This window comes from Epithele typhae (assembly GCF_022376455.1).
Source record: "Epithele typhae strain CBS 203.58 chromosome Unknown BXZ73scaffold_8, whole genome shotgun sequence".
NCBI lineage: Eukaryota > Fungi > Basidiomycota > Agaricomycetes > Polyporales > Epitheliaceae > Epithele > Epithele typhae.
In genome coordinates this window covers 760,402-786,773 of record NW_025954199.1, presented here as the reverse complement: position 1 = coordinate 786,773, position 26,372 = coordinate 760,402, and the positions used below count along the sequence as shown (strand labels likewise).

Genomic DNA, 26,372 nt, shown 5'->3' with positions numbered 1-26,372 from the left:
ACATAGGGATGTCCACAAGATACCAGAGAAACAAGGTAGGAGAGAGCGAGAGATGCATGTGGTAGTGGGTATAAGTGTAGCACGACATACATGCACAGGGAGACGACAATCTGCCAAAACACAAGTCTGGTATCAGCATGCACAGGGAGATGACGATCTGCAAAAGACAACCAGCGCACTAGGTGCTCTCCTCAAACGACACATGAGAGGCGATCTTCACTGCACCGCAAGGTTGAAGCCAATTGAAGGCTTATTGTCACTGCCACTCTTACTAGAGTAAGAGTTGCAGGTGAAGTAGACGACAGCCAGATCGTGAGGCTGGAGTGGTTCACCACCCTCACCAGGAAGGCAGCGAGGGAGCAACTGAGGCTGTTGAGGAGATAGCTCTCGACTCTGTCTTCCTTCTGGAAGTGCGCAGTGGCGTCCCAACTGGGTCTGAAAGCACAGAGTAAGCACTTGAAGCGCTTCAATGTGTGTAATGGAGAACTTACAGGTGGCATCGGCGAGTGATACGACTTCACCGTGTCACTCAGATCCTTGATGGGATCAGACTGCCGCACAGAGCGACTAGAGGAACCCACTTCCTCGTCGTCCTCATCTGAGCTGAGGTGGATGCTCTTCGCTGCACTCTAAATTAGTCACTGCATCAGTGCAGACAAAAATATGCACTCACGGACAGGACCAGAGATTGACCCTGTGACAAAAGCACCGACTCAGTATCGCAGAGCAAATAGAGCAAGCAACTCACTTTTAGGCCGAGGTGTCATGGTACTTGCACGTTCAGGGTTGTGCAACGCAGAGTGTGCCCAGAAGCAACCCTGGCTAACAAGCTCATCATTCTTCAAGAGCGCAGTTTCACCAGTGGCGATCGTTGCTTCCTGGTAGTCCATGCACGAAGGACAAAAGGACCCAGTCGAGCATTATCAGCCTTGCCGAGCAGCTCAAGGTGAATGCCTTTGCCGTATAACGACGTGGCACCAAACTGGAACTCCCCGTTGTTCTCCGTGTGCGCTCTGATCACCATGCCAACAGCATAGCCAATAGCTATGTTGTTGCCAAGAGCCAGGTTGTCGAAACACAGATAGTACGAGTTAGCCTTGAACTTGGAGACCTTCTTGAAGAACTTAGGGTCAGCGCATCCAATATTGAAGACCTTCATGCCGTCGCCAGTGTTGGCCAACGTCTTGTAAAAGATCCTAGTGAACACCTGATGAGTATAAATCTGCAGGATTTGATTGAATTATACATACGTTGGATGCACCGTGGGGTAGTGCTTCGAGTCAGAAGCCTACTAGTGGGGCTCACATGCAGTGGGTGAATGTAGTTCACCATGTACGTCTTGCCGCTACAACAGAAAAGTCAGCAAAGGAGTCCTAATTAGAATTAAAAAACATGACTCACTCATTCTCAAAGTCAGGCAGCCCATGGCGGATGTTGTGATCGTGGTGCTCCTGTCGATGACTGCTGAACACCCCAAAGCTCGTGCGGTACCGATCTGTAAGAAGTGTGAGTAGAAGTTACTGCAACTAAAAATGACTCACTTTGAGGCCTTGTCCTTGAGCTTCTGCATGTTGAGAGGCTTAGGCAACACCCTGATAAGCAGTGCAATGTCAGCGAGAGCACCACTAGGAGTAAGCTAGATAGAGTAACTCACAGGCGTTCAACTTTCACTTCCGACAGGTCTGTGGTCTGGGTTGACGCAGACTTGTACTTGATTCTACACAGATGTTAGCAGAGATCTGAGCACTATAAATGAGAAGCTTACGAGAAGCGGGCCTTTTTGTGGGAGACGTTCTGGAATATGGAAATATGTCAGAAGTGTGTACCAAAGAACAGGGAGAAGATACATACTTGAGAGCGTCATCACTGCCTTCATCTTCAGAAGACTTGGAGCGCTTGCCTGCCGCCTTGAAAGCAGATACAAGACTACCACTAGCACGGGAGGCAGTGTCAACCAAGCTGTCAGCTTGCACCTTGACGTTTCTCTTCTTGGTTGGAGTCGAGCTAGAGGGCATAATAAGCACGATATCAAACACAAATTTGAGAATTGTACCTAGTCGAAGGAGTCCTGTCTTTCATCTTGATCGAGGACATCTTGCTTGCAAGCTTCTTGCTCGGTGTGCCACTGGAAAGCATGAGCAATTGTGTTCACTAACAAACTGAATACGTACTTGGTGGTGTGGTCAGGACTGAGCACGTAGAGAGCATCTGGGTTAGAGTCCTCGTCATCAATATCCATAGCGTCTTCAGCCCCCCCAGCCGCCTCCAACTCAAATTCAGACATGATGTCATCGTCTGAGTCCTCAGCCTGGGGCCTGAGTTGGGCTGCCTTGCCACGCTTGGTTGGCGTCAAGCTGGGAGAATATGTAAGTATACATATGATGTCACAATATACTGAACTTACTGAGTGATGTGCGACTCTGACTTGGTGCGACGCTGCTGACGCCCACGGGGTGTCATAGTGCTAGTACATATGAGTAAGAATGCATGAATATAAAGGCACATTGCTCACATCTCGACCACAGGCTTGGAAGCTGAGGGGTGTCTAGGCTTTTGCCTATAACAAAGGTAAGCCAGTGGTTGAGCGTATAAAGGAATAGACTTACGGAGACGGAGACTTTGGAGAGACGTTCAGCTTTCCCATAGAAGGCTTCCTACAGCTGAGCGTGAGCACTAGTAGCACAACTTAAACAAATTACTTACTTCCTAGGCGTCTTCTGATTGTCAGGAACACGCACATGGTAATCGCCATCGTCAGAGGAGATGCCAGCCATCTTCTCAGCCTGCTGGGATTCTCGACGAGCCCTAGCAGCCTGCAGCTCCTTCACCTTCAACCTGAACTTGAAGTAAGCAAGCAGTGTAAGCCAAGTAAATAAGACTCACGAGGTGTCGATCTCGCAGTACTTGTCCTGATCGGAACCTTCATCCTCTGAAGTCTCAGAGTGGCGATGAACGTCATCAGCCTCGTTTGAAATGAAGCTTTTGGTGATCCTGAAACAAAGTTAGTAACAATAGTGGTCTGAGAAGTGAATGTGCGCACCGTTGAACCTCTTTCTCATCCCCAGCCAAAGGTGTAGAATCCTGGTGAGCCTGAGAACGAGTGGGAGTAGGGGAGAGAGAAGGGTTGCGCTTTGTGTAGCGAGGCCTTGCGAGATCCAGTGCCACGCCTTCCACCGCGACCAGTGCTTTTGGCAGTCTGTCTACCAGACGGAGCAGGCTGCCGCTCAGCCTCATCACCAGAGCCTGGGGCTTCCGAGGACGACCTTCTCGAGGCTTTTTGATGGTGCTGCAACTGTGAATGAGTATAAAGAATATAAACACATATGGTAGCACATACATCGTCAAGGTCTCCTTCTTCACCCCCATGATCAGGGGAAGGGGAAGGGGACTCATCGCGCGTAGATGGTACGGGGGAGGAGGCAGCTCGACCACGCTTGGTTGGGGTTACTGTTTTCTTAGACCTATAATAAACGTATTAGCCTGGCATACGAATGAAAGGAATCACATACGTGGCAGAGGCACGAGTCTTGGCCATAGTGAGTGTATAAAGGAGCGGGTATCGGAAAGGAGTGTGATTGGGAGTGATTAGAGGAAGCGAGAATGGGAGCAAGAAAGAGAGAGAGAGTGTGTGGACGACAGCGCGTCTGCCTAGGTTTATATACAGCACTGTGATGCTGTTTATTTGTCCCTTGGTCCGTGCACATCGTCCCACCAGCCCACTCTGAATTTCTCAGCAGTTCCTGAATCCGCCTATGCGGCTATTTAGACCGTCGGCTATACTCAAGCGAGTCTGCCAGCACTTGGCTCACTGTTGCATAGTCCCATACAACAGTGACCCTATACAGTTCAGTGACATGTAGCAGAAAGAAGTAGCTTTGAATGACACCCAACATGCAGAAGAAGGGAGGGAAGACACGGATGGGGCATTGAAAATAAGCAAAGTCCGATGTTGTACCGCTCTTCGGATGAGCTTATCCCGATCAATAATGACGCACCGCCAGAGCACGTTCCAAAGAATCTAGACCATGCACAAACAAACAGTTGGAAATTCCTGTTCACGTGTTGAGAAAACACGGAGATTAGACGAAAAGGGGATGAAGGGCTCCTCACCTTCAACCAACTATCGCAAACATCTACTTCACCTCCTCTTTGCTATCCCCTATGCTTTACGCTGCTCAGCTGGCTTTAGATGAGGCCAAATATGGTGAGTAGAGAGTGTTTGGTTCTGACTTGATCTAATGCGCTTCTGTGTGGTGCAGCGAGAATGCTTAAGCAGGAGATGTGAGCCTAGTGAGGCAGAGGCTCCATACAAGCAGCTTCAGAGCATCAAAGAGGTGAGTTTTGGATTGTGCAGCACTGGAACAAATCTCATACCGTGCATGGTAGCCCAGCATTCTCAATGCGATTGGAGAGGTGGTGGACGTGGCGAACGGAGTGCGGATGACGCTCATCCATCAACGAGCGTCTCCTGAAGAGCCTATCGAGGAGCTTATCCTGTCGATCCAAGGATATCTCGTAGAGGCCAATCTCCCTCCTATTCGGAAGATGGAGTGAGTTTTGTGTATTGTGATGCGTACCTGAGTTCACCTGTCTGCTTCCAGTGTTCCTCGGTCCAATCATCGGATCATTGGTCTTAGCCAGTCAGTCGTTATCTCTGGCCTTGGTGAGGGCCTGTTCCAAGACGCGGTACAGGGTGCGGTCTGCGTCTACCAAGTCTATCAGCGCCTTATCGAGACTCTTCATGGACGACTTCGAGAGTGGACCCCTTTTGATCGCTCAGGCCACCTGGCTATCCAGTTCGGTAACCGTCTCCTGAGTAGGGGAAAGGAGGTTGGAGACGATGAGATTGTGGACTTGGCAGATGTCGTGGACCCCTTCAATGTTCTCCGACCAGCTCTGCGTGATCATGTTCACACTACCGACAATGCAGTTCAGTACTGGGAGCGTACAATGAAGGAGTCCAAGTACGTGCCAGGTTGCTATGAAGCCAACCATAGCTGACGTTGTTTAGGGCAACATACACAAAGATCAAGCCTCACCAGATCAACATCTCAAACCTAGTTGAGCTACAGATCGCTTTCACAGTGGTTCGCACATCTTTGTTCCTAAGCTATGTTCGATCTGTGTTCTAGACCGTACTGTCAAGAAGGTGAGTGCTATATGCTGATTCTCACTTGGAGCGTGCTTGCTGATTTGATTATAGGACTTCAATCTAGCTTCAATTGCAGCTTTGACAAAGCGTGCCAAGTCTCCCAGACGTACTTTGAAGCGCAAGGTCGGCTACGGCGACAGCGAGGAAGATGACACAGACTCTGTGTTGAAGCGTATGCGCTTGGACGATAGTGACTTGCAGGACAGTGCAGTTGTATCTCAGACAGATGTGCCTATGGCTGGGTAGAAGATGTAGAGTTGGCATGTGCTTCTTCTAGTGAATTGAGCTTCTCTTCTCGGTGCATGAATGTGAATGTGAACACGTGATTCTTGAATCTGAATATCGACTTGAATGAGAACACGTGATCTTTGAATCTGAATATCGAGAGACTATCGAGAAGCTATCACTGCAGCATTGTTCCAACCACATTCTATTCATCCACTGCACACATCATGGAGACTGGACTCTTTCCACACACCACCTCTTCTGGCCAGATCCTTAGCAGTCATCGCCAGTGCGAACTCTCTGTATCGGACGTTTGTTGGGACTCCTTGACCTCCTACGGCCTGAGCAAGCTCACACCATCCGTTCTCCGTTGGATTGGCGGCATCAAAACCGATGACCGAGGCATGCTATATCTGGATCGGAACATCCTGATCGCCCTTTGGGAGCGGTACCACCACTTTTATAGCTCCATAGAAGCCGCCTGTCCCCAGCTTCGATCGTTGATCGGTGGATCAGCTGTTCGGAATCCCAGAAGGGACAAATGGCACAAGTTTGAAAACAAGGGGAATCCTACCACCAAGAGATGGTCAAAGTTCCTCGCAATGTGGAGAAACTAGGCAAAGTCCGTTTGAACACCTGTCATGCAATACCCTGAATTCTGCCCTCATCCCAATGCCGATCCCCATCGCTTTGAGACCAGCCTCTCTCAAGTCCTCTATTGCTTCCACTCCACCTACACCTTCTGCATCCATCTCTGCCTTCCCAGATTTCCATTCCCATTCCGAACCCCTTCCCGAGTCACTCCCCCGGTTGGAACTGTGAGCTCTTCTACCTACAGCCACCCGGTCAGCTCTACTGGGGTCCAATCGAGAAGACGGAGGCAGACTTCCTCAGAAGTTTCAGCCGAAGAAGCTCCTGAAGCTGGAGGGGGAGGACTACGTTAGGCTTGCCGCCATCACACGGTTACGAAAGAGCGACTCAGAAGGCTGGAGTTGTCGGAGATGGAGGATTGGCGCAAGGAGACAGAGAAGGCCAGGGAGAAGGAGACGATGAAGGACTACATGGAGAGAGTGGAAAATCGGGTACACCTGGTGGGCAAGCTTCTTATGAGCTTCCACTTATCCAGACTAGGTGCAGGATGGAGACGTCTTCAGAGGTTCGTGTTATCTTGCATGAGAAGGATGCTATAGTGCTATTGGACCCTTGGCAGAACGCAAACGCTGTATACCAGATCTTCTCTTCAGTGCTTGGAAAGACTTGCAGTGTATGTCGTTACGGAAAGTCCTCTGACTGGTTCTCTTTTTACGGCAAAGTTAAGCCACAGGTCTCTGACAATGGTGTTATATCAGCTGTACTTGTCTCTTCAGTGTAGCGCTACTATACATACTTGGTCTCTTACACACCATACGCCTATTGTCTCTCATATGTACAAGCTTAAATTGCTTAGATTCAGGAATACCAAGCTTGATACACGACCCGCAGGGTGAACCCTCGGCAACCCGTGGTGACCCGTAGGCTCGGGGTGCATTATACATGTAATGAATAGTGGTGGATCAAGTCAGGAGGTATCATATGTGGATGGGGGAACAAGAGCCGCGCGCACTGCGCACACAAAGCCTGCGCAGGATGTAATTGCCACCCCGCACGCACCTCAAAACAGGGCGAAGGCGAAGGCGACAAAGTTCATGTACATGCTTCCTCGTCTCGTACGGCAGTGACAATGACGACACGCGTGAGCGCGAAGCGTACCCGAAAGTCCCCTCACTCCTCGCCGCGGCCGACCTCACGACGGCATGCGGTGCGCGCGCGCCTGGAGGTGCTCACGCTCCCGCTTGTGGACGTCACGGGCCACGGCGGTGGCAGACGCGCGCGCGCTGGAAGCGCAGGCACAGGCCGAGAGCGTAGCAGCCAGGACGCGCCGGTTCAGCTCGTTCTGGCATATGTGACTGCCACCCCGAATGAGTTCAGAAGAAGTTGAAGGAGACGGAGCTCGCCAGTGCGCACACCGCTCACACCCGGGGGGGGGGGGGGCACAGACGATGCTGCCACTCGCGCCGCCGCCGCCCGCTGGCGGGATCTGGACGCAGACGAGGACGACAAGGCCATCCCAGGGGTAGACACGGCCGTAGAGCGTGTAGGCTCACCAGGCTTGTGCGTATTGCGGAAGGGTCTGTGCGTGCGTGCGTGCGTGCGTGCGTGCAGGGGATAACAAGGGAGGAGAGAAGCGGAGAGAGAAGAGGAGACTAGACAACAAAGGAGGAGGGAGGGAGAGGTCACCAGAGCGCGCACTGGGGAGAAAACGGGTCAGCAAAGGAGAGCGGACCAAAGAAGCAACCTCGCCGGTGATGAAGACGTCTTCGACCTCAGAGCACGTCCGCCCGATGTCCATGTCCGAGTCTGTCGGGCTCGCGCGCGCGAGGGCGCATCCTCCGGCTTGTGTTCTTCGTCGTCCTTGCTCGAGACCGCGTCGATGAGCTCTTCAATGTCCGTGTCGAGCCCGTCCTGGACCTGTCGGTGCACACGGTCGATATGTGCCGCTCCGCCTTGCGTGTCGTCCATCTCGTGGTCATGGTGGTGGTCGGAGTGGCGGTTGTCGTCGTTGCCGTCTAGTTCAACGTCGAGGTCCGTGTTTTCGTCTTCATCGCCCTCCACCGCCCTCCTCGCCAAGATCTCCGCCTTCCACGCCTGCACCTCGGCATTCTCCTCCTCCCTGTTCACCACGCACATCTCGCACGTCTTCGGCGCATGTGAGTTCCTCTCCCCTCCCTGCAGGTCTCATACACCCGCTCCGGCGTGCCCCACCTCCACATGTCCACCTTGCACCTCCCGCCACGCGCGCGCCCTGTGTGCTTGATGGCGTATGCGTCCAGGAAGGAGTGGGCGCGGTACGCGTTCAGCTCGTCCATCGCATCACTCGGCTCCCGGAACGGGAGGGGCTGGGCGGGGGTACACGGTGGTGCTCACAGAGGTCAAGAAGAGGGGATGGGCCGTGGCCGAGAATGGCGAGTTCTCTAGCCTCGCGTGCACGGCAAGCGTGTGCCCGTCCGTGGCCCCGTCCTACGCCGTCCAAGCGTGAGTGCCGAAAGAGGCCATGGAAGGCGAGAAACTCACAACCTAGAGCCCGGACAGAGAGCCGAGCGTGAACTTGAGGCCACCGAGGGGCACGCCGTCCACCGCTCCCAGTTGTTCACCTGCCACGCCCTCAGGCTCATCATCCGGTCGCTCCACGCCTGCCCGCTGCCCCTGCGCATGGTCAGGGAGGGCCACACACGCAAGTCCCAGTCGCCATGGTGGAGAGGGAATCACAGAAGTTGTTGTGGGGGTGAGGAAGGGGGGTAACGGAAGCCATACATGGTGTACGACCCGACGTGATTTGCAAGCATAGTGCGGAGGGCGGGCGAGCAGGTAGCGAGTTTTTCTGTGTGAGGTATAAAGATCGCGGGGAAGAGCGCAAAGGGGAGGGGAGACGTACCGGGGGTGAAGGATAACCAGTAGAGCCAGGGGGCGAGAACGTCCTCGTGGCTCTCAATAGGCCAGCCAGAGGTGGACTCGCGGTGGGCCCAGAGGTGGTCGAGGACGTCCATTGCGTGTTGTTTTGAAAAGCCGCCCCTCCACATCGCGCATTGAAAGATGTAATGAAAGCTCACCCGTTTATCACACTCCCACCGAGCCGATGATCGCCACATCACCTCCACTGCATCTCCTTAAGTTCAGCAGGATCATTTGAGTGAGGCGGGGTGACAGGAGCAAACAAACAGAGGTGGGGAAGGAGAAGTCACCGACTGGCAAGCTGCGCGCGAGCGCCGACTCCGGCCGTCACACGTGACTGACCCGTGGTCGTAAGCGCTGTACCCGAGCGTACCCTGACCCGTGAGCTCACGGGTCCGGGTTTCACGGGTCCGGGTACAGGTCGACTCAAGATTACCCGGGGGTGACCCGTGGTGATCACTACTTGTGCCCGTCTCTCCTGCGCGCTGCCCCAATCCTCCTCCCTCAGTGTGGCCTACCCACGTTCCGCCGTCTCTCTCGACAACATACCAGATGCTGCAGGGCTTATCCCTTAGCCCACACCTTGTACTAGACACCATCTAATAGCTATAAGTCTTACTTTTACAATGCTTAGTAGACATCCCGAGTAATAAAGAGTTCTGTTGATACTATCAGAGTCTGCGCAAGTACGAGCAATAAAAAACAAACCTTCCAGAGCCTGCAGCTTGAAGGCCTTCCTCTGAATCAACTGAACAGCTGCCTCCCCAACCTCACTCCATATCTCTTCCAACCGTGGGACCTCCTCTCGACGCTCGATTCTCCACCACTGAACGACTCTTTCTTCATCGTCATCTGCGTCAAGAACCTCCAGTTCCAGAACCATGAGGGTAGGAATGAACTCTGCCAGCTTCTGCCCTAGCCTCTTGCACGCTGTGAGGGGATCCATGGCAAGGTCTTTAAACAGATCTGGAACGAATCTGATGCTGAGATGAATGAGAGGGATGGGAGAGAACCTCTGGGGCATGGTCGACTACGTATGAAAATAAGAATTAGTCTAAAATGAGTGCAAAATAGTGAAAAACGTACCAAGATGTCTTCGAAACCATTCGCAGGATAATAGAAATGGTCGAAGGTCAACGACCTAATCTTTAACCTGGCAGCTGCATCGAAAGTCTCGCATCTGAGCTCATCTTCGCAGTCGTCCCACATGAGATCGGCAAAGGAAAGCGACAACAAAGACTTGATATGGTGGAATTGCTGGTGTGGCAACTCTGCAAAGTCTTACATGGTGGCTGAACGTGAAGGAATATACCACTTCTGAGTGAACTCGAGGAAGTCGATGTGAGAGAAGGAATGATTCTTGTAGTTACGATTAATGAGGTACGAATGAATCGTTCTTTATGGGGTGGGCTCAGACTGCGACGCGCGACACACGGAAAATGCTAGTCTCTGGGATTTTTGTTACTTTTCAATAGCACAGCCACTTCCCACGCATAGGTTCTCTACTTACTCCCATCACCCTAGCTCTGGGTTAGGGTCCCCCTGTAGGGTTTCAGTAGCGCTGGGTTTGCACTGCCACCTGGGACCAGCGCTTCACTCCCTGATACACTTTGTAGGGTCTGTTAGTGTCTATACATATTCAACTAGACTGAGATGGGCGCTCTTTGGGGCTTCAGTCAGAGTCTATGGGACTACTACTATGAATATACTCAAGATTTATCGTAATTGATTCGAATTTTGAAGGGCTGATTTCAGAAAAGTGAGGCTTCCGCAAGTTATTTGACGCCCAGTGGCTGTAGCGCCCTGCCCCTGCCTACTACACCCACATCTGCCTACTAGTAAATCAGATCAATTCCCTAAAATGCTGATTATATTTGTGAACCTAGTCCTCATAGTGGTTGGTACGATTATGAAAGAGGCACTTATTTATACATAGTGGGTGGGGTGTAATGGGGTCTACAACATATGGCTCATATGTTGTAACTGCTGGTATAAGCTCAGATGTTGTCCGTTTGGGATGATTGTGGGGTTTTTGGATACGTATTGACGAGCTTAACCTAACGGTGCATATCATGTGATACGGGAAGCAGATGCTGTGCAATAGGTTGAGTAACACTAGTAGAACACTATATGGACAGTGTATGACTAGTTATAAGCTGGTTTCTGAACCAATCACTATATATGTAGGTGCATTAGAACACCTCTTTGAAGGGCTACAAGACAGTATATGTTGTGTTGTGTATTGTGCATTGCAGCTGCTATACTGTAGCAACTACTGCTTGGCAGTGTTGACTGGGTTATAGCACTGTGCCTGGAATATGCTTATGTAACATACACCATTCAAACGCCACTTTGAATACGTACTTGGCATAGTTTAAATCATAAGAAACGGACAAGAGATGAGCAATAGAGAGTCAAGCAATGTTCCCAGATGCAGTTGCCTAATATGGTGTGTGAGAAAAGTGTTACATAAGCACCAGCAGTGCACTCTCATCGCTGCTGCACTCCTCCTCCTCTCTTGGGGGACTCTCATCCACCCTTCACCTCTGTTGCCTGGCTTTTGGCCAAAGTCCAGTGCTTATGAGTGGGAGGATGCCCCCACCCCAGTCCCTGTGCTCCTGTACCATGCCTACTCGGTGCACCGATTTAGAGCGGTGGTCTTGAGCCTGGGATGCCTGCGACATTGCCATTTCGGGTGGCCTGGTCGTTGGAGCACAGACCGAGTTCTGTGTGAGATGGATTCAGCACTCTCTTCAACTCTCTGGTAAGCTTTGGGTGTCTGTGGGTGTTAGGTAAGTGTTGTTTGTCTAGTTGCTCATCACCATGGTACTTTGACATCACTATGCCTCCCTTCCATTCTCTATCACTCTCAGAACACTGCTAGATTGCTCCCAGGTGTGTGCTCTTTCTGTAGACCCCCCATTTATCCCCCACTTCGCATTTTTGGCCCCTCTGTACACATACTGATGATGTGGGTTAGCACAGCGCTCATGGGCGTCTATTTCAGAGGCGCCCACGGCCTGCTACATCCACAAGCCTTGCATGCCATCCATCCCTTTCCCATGGTTGGATCTGCTTCATTTTTGGTAGATAGGTACTAGTAGCACTGCCCACATGATCTATGTACTTTGTTTTATCATTTTGTATGCTTTGAGCCCATAACAGCATGTTTAGAGTCTGGGACGGCCACCCAGCCCATCTCAGCGCTACTGGGCGCCTATTTTCGCTCTCAGCCACAGCCACCACTGCCAGCTACTGCAAGCCACACCAGCCACCTAAAATTGTCATCCACAAGCCCTGGCTCAATCCACCCTCTTTTGGTGGGGCTGTGCTCCCAATCTTTGTCAGCAGCCTCTCCCATGCCTCTCTCCATATATGGACACTGTTTGCCACTGTTTGCCCCCTCCTGCCCCTGCCACAGCTGCCACAGTGGCTGAAAGTGCAGCTAGGTGCCTATTTTGAACGCTTTTTTCAAACTCAGCTCAGCTCAGCTGGTACAGCACCTGGGTGGGGACCCAGGAGCCTTGGGTTCAATCCCTGCTAGTGCCGCTTTTTCTGCATGTGGCTGTGCTATGCAGGCTGGTTGTAACAATGGTATTCAGGCTTTGTAAAATCCAATCAATTGCCTAAAATCCTGATTATATTCATGAAAGCAGCTACTATAGAGTATGTTACTAATGTGCTTACAGCTTGGCTTTAAACACATTAGATGAGGGACAGTGTAGATATGATCACTGGTGCCTACTAACTTTGGATAGCTCCTGTGATCTCAGTTCTTATCTGTTTGGGGTGATTGTATATGCATCAGAAAGCTATGTATAAGGCCTATATGACTGCAACACCTTTGTCTTCTCTAGTTCCCCCTTCAGGTAGTCTAGCTATGTAGAATGATAGTGTGTATTCTGCCTCTGTAAAATCAAATACAGCACAAATTGAGAAGGGCAGCTATAACACAGGGTGTTGTAGCTGTATTGGCTTTGATATGCATAGTAAGCATGTTAATACTAGCTTTCACAATGTTTGCACAACTGCTATATATTTTGTTCATGTCTGTCTGTAGTGATAGTAGTGGTGTTCAATATAGCTTATTAAGGTCTCTCATATCTTCTCATTATATTCCATATCTCATTAATCGGTTTCTGCCAGTAATGGCCCACTCCTACCAAGTTATATCAGGTGCGCCGGAATCCGGATGTGTGCACAACTACGGCAGGCACGCCGCATGCGCCTCCGAGTACGGGAGCATAGGGCGCGCTTGGGTGCATGGGCACGTGCATGAGCAGCAATGATTTCCCAGGACCAGGTGCATCCGTTGCGAATCGCGATAGCCTATTGGCAGGTGCGATGCGCGCCTGTGTAGACGCGCCTCGGTGAGCGGCAAGGACTCGTGGCGCGCATCAGCGCGTGGCTGTGACGCACGCCACGCGTCCCTCCCCCTTGCTCTCCTCCACCAGCCTCGCCGCCCCCAGCCTCGCCGCCCTGCCCAGGCAGACGATAGCGACCATACGGTCGACTGTCGTCTGCTATTGGACTCCGGTGTCACCAGGTGACAGACCTCGACCTCGACCTCCTCCCTCGACCTCTACCCACCTTCTCACAACACACTGCACGAGAGGCCACGGCGATGTACCGCGCCCGTTGTTTTGGTAAGTCCTCCGCTCCGCCCTCCTGCACTCTCAACGCCCACCCATGCCCCCTGCCGCTCTGTCAACAACTACTACTACAGGCCGAGGACGTCCTCCTCCCCCCGGCTCTCCGAGATCCCTGCGCCTTTGGGTCGTTCTCCTCCGCGTCGCCCATCTTCGCGTCGCCCTCCTCCTCCACGCGATCCTCCTCCGTGCTGCCCTCCGCCCACGCTGCCCTCCGCCCACGCTGCCCTCCGCCCACGCTGCCCACCTCGCCCTACTCCGCCCGCCCCTACCGCCTCCTTCGCGCCGCCCACATCCTTCGTGCCACCCTCCTCTCCTGCGCCGCCCGACCGCGCCATCCTCCTCCGCGTCGCTCGCCTCCGCGTTGCCCACCTTCGCGCGGGTCGCCCAGCTGCGTCGCCCTATTCCTCCCGCCTCACTCGCTTCCGCGTCGCGCGGCTTTGCATCGCCCGCATTCACGTAGTTCACGTCCACGTCGCCCGTGTCCCCCGCGTCGCCCTCCTCCGCGTCCGCCTCACCTACCTGCGTCCGTGTCGTGGCCGCCCCTCTTCCCGCGAGCTCTCCTCGTCGCCCGCGTCCGCATCACCTACCTCCACACGCGTCGCCCTCCGCCGCAGCGGCATCACGGCCCTCAGTTTCGCCCACCACCACCACTACCACCTCATCCACCTCCTCCCGCGAGCCCTCCACGTCCCACGCATACGCGTCGCCCACCGCGTCGCCCGCCTCCGCATCGCCGTCCTCCGCGCGTGCCTCTCCTACTGCCGTGCCGCCTCGTTCGCCCTCGTCGCTCCCCGCCTTCTCCACCTCTCTTCTGCCCGCGTCGCGCTCCCCCTTCCTCCGTGTCGTCCCGGCCGACGTCGCCTTCTCCGCCTCGCCTGCGCCACCCTCATCCACACCACCCTCCTCCGTGTCACCGCATCTGCCTTGCCCTCATCCGCGTCCGCACCGCCCTCCGCCTGCTCCGCATTGCCCACCTCCACGCCCGCCTCTGCCCACATCGCCCGCCTCCGCCCACGACGCCTTCCACGCTCTGCCATCTCCCTCCGCACGCCTTTCTCTGCCTCATTTTCCGTGTCACTCACCATGTAGTATAACACACAACAAATATATTTTGTCTCTAATCATACACTACTTCGTACATCTAAAAAGCGTGATAGAAAACCAAAGGGGACGACAATGATGGGTGGCATGGCGCTTATATGGCGGGCGTGGGAGCACACCTGAAACGGGCCAGTGATTGCCGGATGCATCCACCACTGTAGGCCTACAAAATTGGCTGTTGTATGACAGATACGACAGCGGAAAGGACCTGCTGTTGTACGGCAGATTAGACAGCCAAAAGGACCCGCTGTTGTACAAAGGATACAACAGCCGAAGAATCTGCTGTCATACGAGGGATAAGACAGCCGAAAGAATCTGCTGTCATACGAGGGATAAGACAGCCGAAAGAATCTGCTGTCATACGAGGGATAAGACAGCCGAAAGAATCTGCTGTCATACGAGGGATAAGACAGCCGAAAGAATCTGCTGTTGTACGAGGAATACAACAGCCGAAAGAATCCGCTGTCATTTGATGTCTCTGTTACATCTTGTGGTAACATCTGTGACACCCCCACGCTGCTTATAACAGTGCCATATTGTTGGCTGTCATACAACATCAAAGTATTTACAGTGCAGGTGAATCCCTGTTATACTGCTGTTATTGACCTGCCCAGGTCTTATGACATTGACAGGCTGGCCAGGTTTAGCACAATCGCTGGCCCACGTTGCTGGGCCCCTGTATAACAGGGAGGGAAACCACAGGTGCGTCGACACCCAACCGTGGAACGTCTACCGCGAGAAATTCGACCAGCCGATCATCACCATCCTCCAGAACTACGAGGGTGCTCACCTCCCCCTCCAGGAGTACGTCGATGGGTATCGATCCAGATCGCTTCGGACCTCACAGCCGTTGGCATCGGTCATGCCCCTGTCGCGGACGCGACCGCGTCGACCCCGGCGTAGAAGGTCGGGACGACCCTCCCCAGGAGAGGGAGCTGATGTTACGATAATGAACGCTAGTACGTCGCCCCCCCATTTAATTTCCATCCATAACCCCCGCTCCCCCGATATGTAGACCCATTAAATACGTATGCTGTACTCTCTGACTCATACATACTCATCGCCACTCATCGTGTACTCGTCCTGACTCCTCCTGTGGTACCTAGTCATGATGTGTCGCTACGACTAGGACTGTGTCATGCAGACTGGTGATGACTCGTAGATAATGTGACTCCCCACTCTCGCCCCTGTATATAAGGACGACGCCCTAGAGCGCTCCCTCCCCAGACTTGAATCTCCTTTGTACTACTACGTCTACCTGACTACGCGCAATCTACTCTCTGTCGCTCGCACACTCGCTCGATAGCACACAAGCGCTCTGAGCATCGCCACCGTAACCACAAGGCGCCTAGGTCGTATTCCAGCCGGAATAAGCCCTCAGACGTAACACACGCCACGTGCATCAACGTTGTGACTTGTCTGGACTGTGCACGTGCAGGCTCCAAACTAGGGACTCACGAGGACGTTTCTACAACTCCGCATTGTGTAATAGTTAGTTTTTCAAGTAAACCAATACCTGGATCTGCAGGTATTGACAACCTGCAGGTCATGTAGTAGGTGTACCTGAATATTACAGATCAGGTAGTACCTGGATCCGCAGGTTTAAATGACCTGTGGGTCGTTTCGCAGGTGTACCTGCAGGTCACGGGTCCAGATCGTACAGATCCAGGTCCCTGACAGTTCCGGATCACTACAGATCCAGATCAGTGTCTGTCAGACATGCTTACCTGCAGGTACAGATCCAGATCACCTGCAGGTAGACCTGCATACAGCCTTAAGTTGGGGGCAGACCCAAGAGAGACGACGTCCTCCTCCTCCATAGCGCTCTTGTCGCTGTCGGTCTCCAAGCCACTGTCACTGCCATGATCGGAAGCCCATGTGATGGGCCCAAGGTGCTCCTGGAGGGATAGGCACTGCTTCTTAGAAGAAGATGCTGCCACGTTGTCGGGCTCAGTGATACGCGCGCTGAGCGGGATGTCCTTGCGTCCGGACGATGTAGATACAAAGTTCTTGATCAACTGGATGGACGTGGAGACATTCTGCTGGGCGACGGTGTTGAGTGCCTGGACTATGTCTGGATAGACATTGCGGCCGTCCATTGTGTTAGGAGTGCGTATGGCGTTGGTGTGGATGGTGATTCTGTGAGGGTGAATGTCCATGACACGAGAATAGTTGAGAGGAGGGACAGAACGGGGGAGATTCATGATGACAGGACCGGGGAGAGGAGCGCGGAGGGGAGCGCTTAGCTCGGTGATCGCAGGCGACGCGATGTGCGCGCTGTGATCTTGCTTGTTGTACTTCTCCTGTACGCTCTTGCCAGCGCGATTGCCTCGCTTCTTGTTCTTCTTCGCCTGCTGCTGGTTGCTGCCTTGGTTTGGGCGCATTTGCTGCGACTGGAAGGTGGGATCGTCACCCTTGCGCTTGACGGCTGAGATCTTCGCCGCTTGTGGATCCGAGTGAGTGTGTTTCGACTTCGTCCGCTGGTTTTCAAAGCAGCGGATAATCTCTGCGCGGAGCTTGGGGTACTTGAGCTCAGCGATAGTCGCGACTGACATCTTGGAGTTGATGACGTAGTCGTAGTTCGAACTAGGCAGCTTCGATAGTAGAAGCATAGCCTTGATGAAGTCGGGGATCGCGATTTGAAGGTCAGAGAGCTTGGTCCAGGCTTGATCGAGGCAATCGAGAGCGGGGATAGGTGACGAGTTCGATGGGAACGAGGTAGTGAGAGCGGTCTTGAAATGACCGAAGGCGTTCGCAACCGAGGTTTTGTCGTAGAGATCTTTGAGAGCGTCCCAGATCTCTTTGGTGGTCGTCTTGGTCTTCACTGCAGTTTTGACTGCGGGCGAGCAACGCAAGAGGATGTTGCCTTGCGCCTTCTGATCGAGGGCGTCGAAGGTCTCGCCTTTGGTGTCGTCGTTGTCCTTGGGGTTCGCAGGAGGTCTGGTCTTCGTGATCACGGGACCTTGCCCTTAGGAGAGCAGGTAGCACCGCATCTGAGGTTCCCACGACCGGTAGTTCGTGCCGTCGAGGACGGGAACGTGCTGCGTCAAGGTCGAAGACATTGTGTGTGTAGGACGATTTGTATTGGAAGATAGTGCGATAAGTTCTGTATAGTGACAGAAATCAGCATACGTCCCAAAGCGGATGAAACGCAGCTGTTACGGTGCGAGATAACACTCTGAGTGAGTCCTGCAGCGGATCAACCACACATGGATCTGCACTCCGGTCTGCCATTACGGCGACCTACAGGTAAGCTCAGCACGCCGACTGCAGCCACGAAGGCGCTGTCGAGCGACAGCAGGGCTCATACCCTGTTGAGACGGTAGCCTCATGCTAGTGGGCACGACATCTCACCTGTAGCTTAGTAGAGCCTGTTTGAGGTCTCGCACATAGTGTAGTAGTAATCGGAACTGTGTATTAGCAGGCCAGGATACTCGGGTATATATACAGGGTACGAACGAGTGGCTGGTGCTACTGTACAGTACACGAGAGAGGCTGAAACGAGAGCAAAGAAACGGGGCTACACTACGGTATCATAGAGTAGCTAGAGATAGCTCTCTGGAACGGGGATGCATGATCGGAGACGTGCATGCCATGCAGTGGTGTTCCGTAGAGCGCGCCATACGGCTAGACACTCTTAGGTAAGCCGAGCCGCTCGGCGGCCTGTGGCCGAGTATGCCGAGCATTCTCACGCGTAGTCCACGGTGTATTTACCGCGTTCAACAACAGGCTCTACACGTGCACCGCGCTGCGTGTTCTGTCCATCCGTTACAGCCCCCCACTGGTGCCGACACCTTTGTCCATGCTGGAGCCTCCCTACGAGATGTTTGTGTGCGCTCACCACCGTCGCATGGGGTGACCTTCGTGCCCGTCACCCACATCGCTTGAGCAACCCACACAGGAAGCTTGCGGGGTTGCCCATGGGTGCGAAGGGGTCTGCAGCGTCAGTCACCCATCAGTATCGTTATGAGCACGGAGTAGACGACTAGTAATCTCTGTAATAGTAAAACCCAAATAAGATCTGCTTTGTTTCTTGTGTCTATCTATTGGTGTGTTGCTGATGCTTGCAAAAGTGGTGAATATGAGTGAAATTCCACATGCAGTAGTTGGACAAACATTATCTAATCAACTCTGGGCGGAAATGCCGGCTGAAATGGGTGATTCCACAGATAGGAATATTTCCTATCTGAATCACTATGCACTACTTTGTCACCACGTTCGTTGGTGCTCAAGACTTTTCCCCTCGCATGGTGGTGAAAATCACTTTCTTCTGGGTGCACAGTGGTACGGGCTGTGCGCTCAAGACAAAAGAGAGACTGAAAGTAGAACAAGGGAACAAAGAGAGAAGCGTAGAAGAACGGAATGGAAGAGAGAAGGGACTACAAGGCAGTGAATAGACATGTGGAACTATGGGAACTATCTCACAATGTCCATGTGTACGTAGAACTGTCTGTATGTACCTATGTTCAATATCCAATGTTCAACATGCACCCACTCACACGCTTTTTTACCTTCATGGCCAAGCTGTCACCCATCTCGCTGCACCACCCACCTCACCTCTGTGTTGTCCCCACATCACCCACCTCCCCCTCACTTGCCTCCCCCATATTGATTGGTACATTAGATTTCCATGCATATGAGACTGTAGTATCACTTGTCATGATATGTACAGTCATTATTTATAAGCACCACCAATATTATTGGAATGATCGGAATCGTCTGCAGCGGTTGGACAACTGAACACAAAATTTCCAGCCACGTGAGGTATTACAGATGTGACAAGGGTACACATTCCCAGCAGATCGTGATTGTGAATTTGTCCAGTTGTGGAGTAAACTTCCCATGAGATGGAACCAACAAAGAAACTATATTCTTATCTTCCAACATGACGCTTACACATCCATCTTCTCATCAGGAGCATCGTGCACGCCACCAGCCGCGCCAGAGGCCCGCCCAACGTGAGTGTCGTTGGCGATGAGCTCGCGGCGGTATGCGACGCTGGTGAGTGGAGTCGAGTTCTGGTAGAGGAGGTCGACCTGCTCGAGGGACAAGCCCTTGGTCTCCGGGACGCAGAAGTAAGTGAAGAGGACGCATCCAAGACACGTCGATCCCCAGATGAAGAAGACCTTGACCTCGAGGCCGGCGTTACCTGGCCCGACGTTGACGAGGTAGGGGGTCGCGAACGAAATCGCCCAGTTCCAGAGCCTGTGTGAGGCGACTTGTCAAGCCGCGGGAGTGAAGGCAATACGGGATGAACTCACCAGTTCGAGGCCACAGAGAGAGACATCGCCTTTGCGCGAACGTTGAGCGGGAAAATCTCGCCGGTGATCACCCACGCGATCGGGCCCCAGGTGGATGCGAAGGCGGCGATGTAGATACAGACGAGCGCAATGAGCGCCTGCTGGCCGGACTTGTTGTTGATGGAGATGGTAACACCGACGATTGCGACGAGGTACTCGCAAATGCACATGACGATAGCGCCGTAGAGGAGAAGGGGGCGGCGTCCAAACTTGTCGATGCCCCACATACCGGGGATGGTCATGAAGACGTTGACGATAGAAGTGGCAATGGAGATGAGGAAAGCATCGCTGATTCCAGCGTTCTTGAAGAACGTCGTGCCGTCTACATCCAAGAATGAGTACCCCTGTGTCATAGGAATCAAGTAGCGGACTCACAGTAGAAGATGAAGTTGATTCCGGTAAGCTGCTGCCATGCCTGAATCAAGATGCCGGTGCAGGTACGGAGGAAGATCTTGTTGTGCGTAAACTTGAAGCAGTCGAGATACGAGTTCTCGCCCATCTCCTCCTCTTGCTTCAAGGAGGCGGCGATGTCCTCAATCTCAAGGAGAAGCTCCGGATCGTCGACAGGCATCGATGTGAGACGAGAGAGTGAACGTTTCGCGTCGTCAATTCGGCCACGCTTGATGAGCCAGCGCGGAGTCTGAAGGAACGCTCTGAGGAAGGTGTGTGCGGGTGGGAAGAAAGGGGGCGTACCTCGGGCAAGAAGAACATGCCGGTGAAGAGAATAAACGCCCATATGAACTGGATGGAGATAGGGATCTGCCATGCGGAGTGGTTCTGACGGTTCTGGGTAGCGTTATTGAGGACGTTGGCAAGTAGAATACCGATGGTGATCGCGAACTGGTAGCCTCCAACGACGGCGCCGCGGATCCACTTGGGGGCGCACTCGGACTGATACATGGGGATGAGCATGGAAACGAGACCAACGCCGAAGCCAGCGAAAAAGCGGCCGACGATAAAAGTGGCCAAGTTTCCAGCACCTGTCTGGAGGGCGACACCAAGGACGAAGACGACACAGGACATGATGATGGCAAGACGGCGACCAAGAACATCGGCGGCGGGTGCCCCGCCAAGCGCGCCTTAACGAGGAGAACATGAGATTCACGAAAGAGGAAGAGTGGGAAGGGACTGACCAAAGAAGGTGCCGGCCGAAAGAATGGACACGATGAGAGATGTACGAGATGTGCTGATGGTACCGGATTGGCCGAAGGTGCGCTTGAAGTCGTCCATGGCGAGGATGCCAGAGATGGTGCCGGTGTCATAACCAAAGAGGATACCACCGAAGGCGGCGAAGGCGACCATGACGATGCCGAGGAAGGGGTTTTTGCGACCGACGGCGCCGATGCCCGCGCCTGTTGCGGTAGGACCAGGCATTCTGCTCGTGCGCTCTGGGAACGGTGGAGAGGAAGGGCTGGGTAGGAAGACACGGGATGAGGGCGGGGACCAAAGGGCGCGACAGACGGGTGGGAACGCGACTAGGCTTTTATACATGGGCGGGAGGGCGCGCGAGCGGACGTCAAGGAGCACATGGACGAGGCTAGAAGCGGCAGCTGCAAGCGGCGGCGGGCAGAGTTCGTGATGAGGGTGAACGCAGGCGGGCGAAGTGGCCGGGCGAGAGCTCAGGCGAGGCTGCGAGCAGAGATGGGCGCGCACTCGGGCTCGAGTTGACATGCATCCTGACAGCGTCGCGTGCGCAGACGTTGCTCGCCCGCTCTCCAGCCGGCCCCATGACCTCTCCATCCCGCGGCGACCCACGACGCCCACGGCCTCGCCCAACATCCGTGTCGCACCCAAACGGGGCTTCGGACAACGCTGTTCTGTAGAAGAGATCCGTGCCGGTCAAAACCCGTCGCATCCTAGCGGCGAGCACGAAGGGCAGGGTCGTCCATTCTATGCCCACAACCCATCACAATGGAGGCTTTTAAAGTGGGAAAACAGTCCTGGATTAGAAACGGGCCATGTCAGTATCTCGCCACCTGCCCGGCTCCGATCTGGGTTAACGTACATCTCTCACGCCCACCTTCGCTTCCCATCATTTGCGCCTGCCAGGCACTCGTCCTGGTGCTTTCAGACGAGCTTCGCAGCGACCATCATGCGCTCAAAGTCGTCTGGCCCCATCGTATGGTCCCCGGAGGACGAGAACGCGGCCAACATCTCTATCGTCTGTCCAGCCTCTCAACACCTAGACGAACATGTGGACCAATGACATACTCACCTCCTCCGCGCTCATCTTTTCCTTCAGGAGCGTGGCCGCCTGGGTAATGTCCTTGATCCGCAGTCGCTGTCTTCCCACCTCAGACGTCTCCACGTGGGGAAAGAACAGCGCAAAAGCCGTCAGGCACGCCTCCTTCTGCCCCGAACTGAGTCGTGTCTGCCCTCGCTCTCGCGAGGATGAGGAAGAACTCGAGCGTGCCTTCCTCCGAGAGGCTCGCCTTGAATCTGCTTGTGTGGGGCCTAGCTTGGACTTCGAACGCCGCGCATCCCCGAGGCCAGTGGCTTGCTCCGTATATTCGTCCGACGACCCATCGTCTTCCGCGGACGAAGCGCTTTGGTGAGACTCGAGATATTCTTCCTCGGAATCCGATTCCTCTTCAGCGACGGTCTCTTCTTCCTCGCCGGCTCCCATCTCGACGTCTTCATCTTTATCGTCCCCAGGATCGAGGAGCGCAGCGCACACCGCTCGCCAGTCCTTGCGGCTCACCGTGGCTTCATCCTGATCCCCATCTTCGACACCGCCACTTTTGTTCCATCCGGAGGCTGCGTTGTGGAAGACAGCGAGTACGTCCTCGTCGTCGGGCTGCAGGTCCAGTGTGTGAAGCGCGGAGGGGATTGCTGAGAGAGGGATGCGCTCGGGTTCCTCATCTGGAGGGTCGTCCCGCACAAAGTCTCCTACAGACAGGTCGGCAATGAATCCTCCGGGGGCGGCTGGGGTTCATCCACGATGAACCCGCCCGAAGCACCAGTGGGCTCGTCGGTCAGGAATCCACCGGGTTGAGTGCTGCCGTCCTGGTCCAGTTTACGGCGTTTGGAAGCACGGCGAACAGAAGAGGAGCCCACTGCCGAGTCAAAGGCATTGTCAATCCGTTTCCTGAGCGGGGCGGGGAGAGCGTGAAAAGCGGGATCGAGATCGGTGTGATTGTCAGCCATGGATGCGATGCCTCTGCGGTGGGCTGCCGGCCAGAGGAGGGTCGGAGGCAGAGCCAGGCAGACCAACGCAGCTGAGGCCTGCCTCGGTCGAAGGCGCGCTTACGTGATCGATCACGTGGGGCGTGTCACAACGCGGTTCGGGATCAAACGCGTCCGCCCATCTCCACCACGCCTCCTGCCTCCTGCCTCCCGCTTATCCCAGCCATGGCCCCCACTCGTCCTCGCCAGTCCACGGCCCGCGTGTCGTACGCAGAGTCCGACTCCGGCGGAGACACCGAGCGCGAACAAACCCCTCGCCCCTCTGCCCACACCCACTCAAAGAAACGCCTCAGTGAGCGCGACCAAGACGGCAGCTTCTCTCTCGACAACAACGCGAATGCATCCAAGGGCGCGCATGGTCGCATCCCTCTTACCACCGTCAACATCAATGACGATGCCGCGGAGAAGCGCAGGCGCAGGAAGAGTGCTAAGCTTCCTGCTCCCCTTGATCCCAGCGACGATCCAGAGGCGGGCCCGTCTTCCATACCCGCTGGTGGCCCTTCCTCCGACGCGCCCGGAGCTGCAGAAGGCTCCAGGGGTGCTGGCCTCCCAAGAACGAAGAGCCAAATGCTCAGTATTCCACAAACTCCAGCTATTAATCTTCCTAAGGACGTGATGGCCCAAAACTACGACCAATGGATGAAGATGGCGACTGACAACGTGAGTCTCTCTGCTCACCTTCAGCCCCCTCGTTCCTATGGTCTTTGCGGTGCAAGTCGTGCTACTGAGAAAACAAGCTTTCTACGAACCATGGCTCTGAATGCCGACGCGTCGGCTTACATATAAACTCGACCCAGACCTCCTTCGTTATATTTTTATCCTATCTCGTAGAACGGCAGTGCTGACTCAACGCAATGACAGAAAATCAACGCCGCCAACTCTTGGAATTTCGCTCTTATCGACTACTTCCACGACATGTCCCTTCTGCGCAATAACAACGACAACTCCATCAACTTTCAACGTGCCTCTTGCACCCTCGACGGTTGTGTCAAGATTTGGACCTCCCGCGTCGACTCTGTCGGCACTGAGACCGGCAAGCTTCTCAGCAATCTGGCCAACCGTGTTGACGACGGCGACGACTCTGATAACCCCTCGGGAGGTGACCCGAGCCAGAGCCAGAAGAAACGGAAAGCATACCGCAGCGAGTCGACGCTTGCGAAGAACCCCGCTCAGCTGCGCACCAAGAAGCTCGATCTCGAGTTCAGCGTCGACCCGCTCTTCCGAAAGACATGCGCCGACTTCGACGAGGGCGGAGCGCAAGGTCTCCTCATGAACCACCTCGGCCTCACCGTTGCCCCCGACGGTAGCCTGCGAGTCGTCTTTGACGCGAGCGATTCCGTGGCGAAGGATGAGGATGAAGAGGAAGCAGCACCTCTGGAGGAGCCTCGTGAGGACATGGGTTTGACGCAACTACGAGGTATGTCAACTCTCGCCTCGGCTCGTATGCTATGCTACCTCTTATGATCCGCGCTCCAGCGCAATTCATGCCGAACTTGGACGAGCTCGACGACTGGGAAATATCGGAATCCCTCGAAGATTTCGCCTTCGGCAAGGACAGCTTCTCCCATGACGACACCCTCTTCACTCAAAGCTCCCAGCCAATTCACGACGATGATGACGACGACGACCAAGGAGGGTTCAACCAGTATGCCGGCTTCGGGGACGTCATGGAAGTCGACGGTCCTTCAAGTAGCACCGCTCCCGCCGAGGATTTCTTCGTCGGCGACCAGGCCGTCCCAAACGACTTTGAGTTTGCACCCGACTACGGCGCGGAGGGCGACGGCGGCTCCGTCCACGGCTCCGACGGCGCTCCCGCCGAGGGCCAGCGGGTGGGTCCCGGCGGCGCGTTCGTGCCGTTCGACCCCCGCCGCATGCCCGGTGACCGCGACCTCTTCACGATCGACGACGCCGAGGGCGAGATGGGCGTCCTGAACTACTTCAACACAAAGAACTGGGCGGGCCCCGAGCACTGGAAACTCCGCAAAATCGTCCGTCGTCGTACGTTCCTGCGACCTCAGTGCTTGGTTTGTTGTGGTCTTGCTAACGGCGTACGTTCTAGCCGACGCGTCGGAAGCAGCTGCCTCCCGTCCCAAGCGCGAGAAGAAGGAGGCGTTCCGGATCGACTTCCTCACGCCCGCCGAGGAGGACATCAAAGCCCGCCAGAAGCGGCTCTTCGCCCCTGCCACTCGCGGGCCCGGTATCAACCTTCCTGGGCCGTCGACCGCGAAGGGCCGGAAGCCGCGCGGGAAGAAGGGCAAAGGAAAGGAAGACAAGCGGTTCGATCAAACATTACCGGACGACATGCACTTCTCGAGCAAGCAGCTCGTCACGCTCTTCCTCAAGCCTAAATTCTCCGTAAGCGTCGCTTGCAGCCATGTGCTCCGTCCAATCAGGCTAACGCGACCGCGTCATTCCAGCTCAAGATGCGTGGTCAGCGCATACGCACCGACGGCAAAGTCGAGGACGAGATCGACGAAGCGTTCTGGGCGAGAGCCGCGGCAGACAAAGCCGCGGGTCCAAGCGACGACGGTGAGCCATTCGTCTGCGTGAGCACTTTTGTGGTCCTGATGTCCATCCGCAGCGCTCGATCCCCCGCCATTCAACACCCAGTTCTTCAACGACGATGATGACGACGGTCCTGGTTTCGATGACTTTGATGGCGCCACCGCGGCCGAGATCGACGAGTCTCTCGGGCCGATGCAGGCGTCGAAGCGCGTCAAGCCCGAGGCGGTCAACTACGCCAAGCGTGCGAAGCGCGTCGACGTCCGCAAGCTCAAGGAGAACATCTGGAAAGGGCTCGACATCAGCGCGCCAGCGGTAGAAGGGGAAGAGGACATGGTGAGCGGCGCTATTCTACCCATCACCCTGCGGAAGGTTGAAGGAGACTGCACAGGAAACCGAGGAGCGGCCACCAACAGACCCCGACGACGGACGGTCGTTCACGTCGGTCATTTCGGGGCTGCAGCAGTCGTATACGAAGGACAGGATGGACGAGATTAGCACGAGTTTCTGTTTCATCTGTCTCCTTCACCTTGCGAACGAGCGGGGGCTGAAGATCGAGGTGGACGGCAAGGAAGAGGCGCAAGAAGACGCGATGGAAGTCGATCCCGAGGACCGCAAGGTCGGCAACCTATGGGACTTGAAGGTGAGCGGCGCTCCGCCATGACCCGCTAGCTTTGATCCGTATTAACGTTCATGCTGCCAGGTGTATCGAGACCCGAACGCTACTCCGGCGTCATAGGAGGCCGGGTAGTGTGGTCCTATGTA

At 54.6% G+C, this 26,372-nt stretch overlaps 7 protein-coding genes across 7 annotated transcripts; 2 read left to right on the top strand and 5 right to left on the bottom strand.

Annotated features, from left to right (window-relative positions):
- Nucleotides 1–90: 90 nt before the first annotated feature.
- On the bottom strand, nucleotides 91–3,535 carry BXZ73DRAFT_75467 (uncharacterized protein; the record flags this gene model as incomplete). Its single annotated transcript, XM_048022218.1, has 22 exons — nucleotides 91–110; nucleotides 273–464; nucleotides 492–622; nucleotides 674–694; nucleotides 749–878; nucleotides 902–1,207; nucleotides 1,306–1,345; nucleotides 1,402–1,495; nucleotides 1,542–1,564; nucleotides 1,655–1,717; nucleotides 1,766–1,794; nucleotides 1,848–2,004; nucleotides 2,054–2,125; nucleotides 2,172–2,354; nucleotides 2,405–2,464; nucleotides 2,513–2,557; nucleotides 2,607–2,654; nucleotides 2,704–2,835; nucleotides 2,884–2,991; nucleotides 3,041–3,273; nucleotides 3,338–3,461; nucleotides 3,510–3,535. Coding segments are annotated over 22 exons (2,237 nt in total), but the record flags the coding sequence as incomplete, so codon positions are not given.
- A 905-nt stretch (nucleotides 3,536–4,440) lies between these two features.
- Nucleotides 4,441–5,398, top strand: BXZ73DRAFT_42506 (uncharacterized protein; the record flags this gene model as incomplete). Its single annotated transcript, XM_048018968.1, has 4 exons — nucleotides 4,441–4,550; nucleotides 4,602–4,964; nucleotides 5,012–5,123; nucleotides 5,204–5,398. The coding sequence occupies 4 exons, from the start codon at nucleotides 4,441–4,443 to the stop codon at nucleotides 5,396–5,398; spliced, it is 780 nt and encodes a 259-aa protein (XP_047880802.1).
- Nucleotides 5,399–7,160: 1,762 nt separating this feature from the next.
- On the bottom strand, nucleotides 7,161–10,075 carry BXZ73DRAFT_75465 (uncharacterized protein; the record flags this gene model as incomplete). Its single annotated transcript, XM_048022217.1, has 9 exons — nucleotides 7,161–7,323; nucleotides 7,701–8,087; nucleotides 8,180–8,313; nucleotides 8,342–8,434; nucleotides 8,569–8,620; nucleotides 8,729–8,795; nucleotides 8,850–9,071; nucleotides 9,575–9,896; nucleotides 9,953–10,075. The coding sequence occupies 9 exons, from the start codon at nucleotides 10,073–10,075 to the stop codon at nucleotides 7,161–7,163; spliced, it is 1,563 nt and encodes a 520-aa protein (XP_047880801.1).
- A 3,511-nt stretch (nucleotides 10,076–13,586) lies between these two features.
- BXZ73DRAFT_75464 (uncharacterized protein) lies at nucleotides 13,587–14,603 on the bottom strand (the record flags this gene model as incomplete). Its single annotated transcript, XM_048022216.1, has 4 exons — nucleotides 13,587–13,630; nucleotides 13,809–14,033; nucleotides 14,106–14,393; nucleotides 14,465–14,603. The coding sequence occupies 4 exons, from the start codon at nucleotides 14,601–14,603 to the stop codon at nucleotides 13,587–13,589; spliced, it is 696 nt and encodes a 231-aa protein (XP_047880800.1).
- A 4,908-nt stretch (nucleotides 14,604–19,511) lies between these two features.
- Nucleotides 19,512–21,293, bottom strand: BXZ73DRAFT_75463 (MFS monosaccharide transporter; the record flags this gene model as incomplete). Its single annotated transcript, XM_048022215.1, has 5 exons — nucleotides 19,512–19,824; nucleotides 19,881–20,241; nucleotides 20,295–20,559; nucleotides 20,613–20,998; nucleotides 21,053–21,293. The coding sequence occupies 5 exons, from the start codon at nucleotides 21,291–21,293 to the stop codon at nucleotides 19,512–19,514; spliced, it is 1,566 nt and encodes a 521-aa protein (XP_047880799.1).
- A 693-nt stretch (nucleotides 21,294–21,986) lies between these two features.
- BXZ73DRAFT_88615 (uncharacterized protein) lies at nucleotides 21,987–23,066 on the bottom strand (the record flags this gene model as incomplete). Its single annotated transcript, XM_048025022.1, has 3 exons — nucleotides 21,987–22,082; nucleotides 22,135–22,781; nucleotides 22,817–23,066. 3 exons carry the CDS (start codon nucleotides 23,064–23,066, stop codon nucleotides 21,987–21,989), a joined length of 993 nt encoding a protein of 330 aa, XP_047880798.1.
- A 204-nt stretch (nucleotides 23,067–23,270) lies between these two features.
- BXZ73DRAFT_98775 (barren) lies at nucleotides 23,271–26,346 on the top strand (the record flags this gene model as incomplete). The annotated part of the gene is made up of 8 exons (XM_048027795.1): nucleotides 23,271–23,765; nucleotides 23,967–24,522; nucleotides 24,582–25,103; nucleotides 25,165–25,460; nucleotides 25,523–25,634; nucleotides 25,687–25,943; nucleotides 25,999–26,250; nucleotides 26,311–26,346. 8 exons carry the CDS (start codon nucleotides 23,271–23,273, stop codon nucleotides 26,344–26,346), a joined length of 2,526 nt encoding a protein of 841 aa, XP_047880797.1.
- Nucleotides 26,347–26,372: the final 26 nt, after the last annotated feature.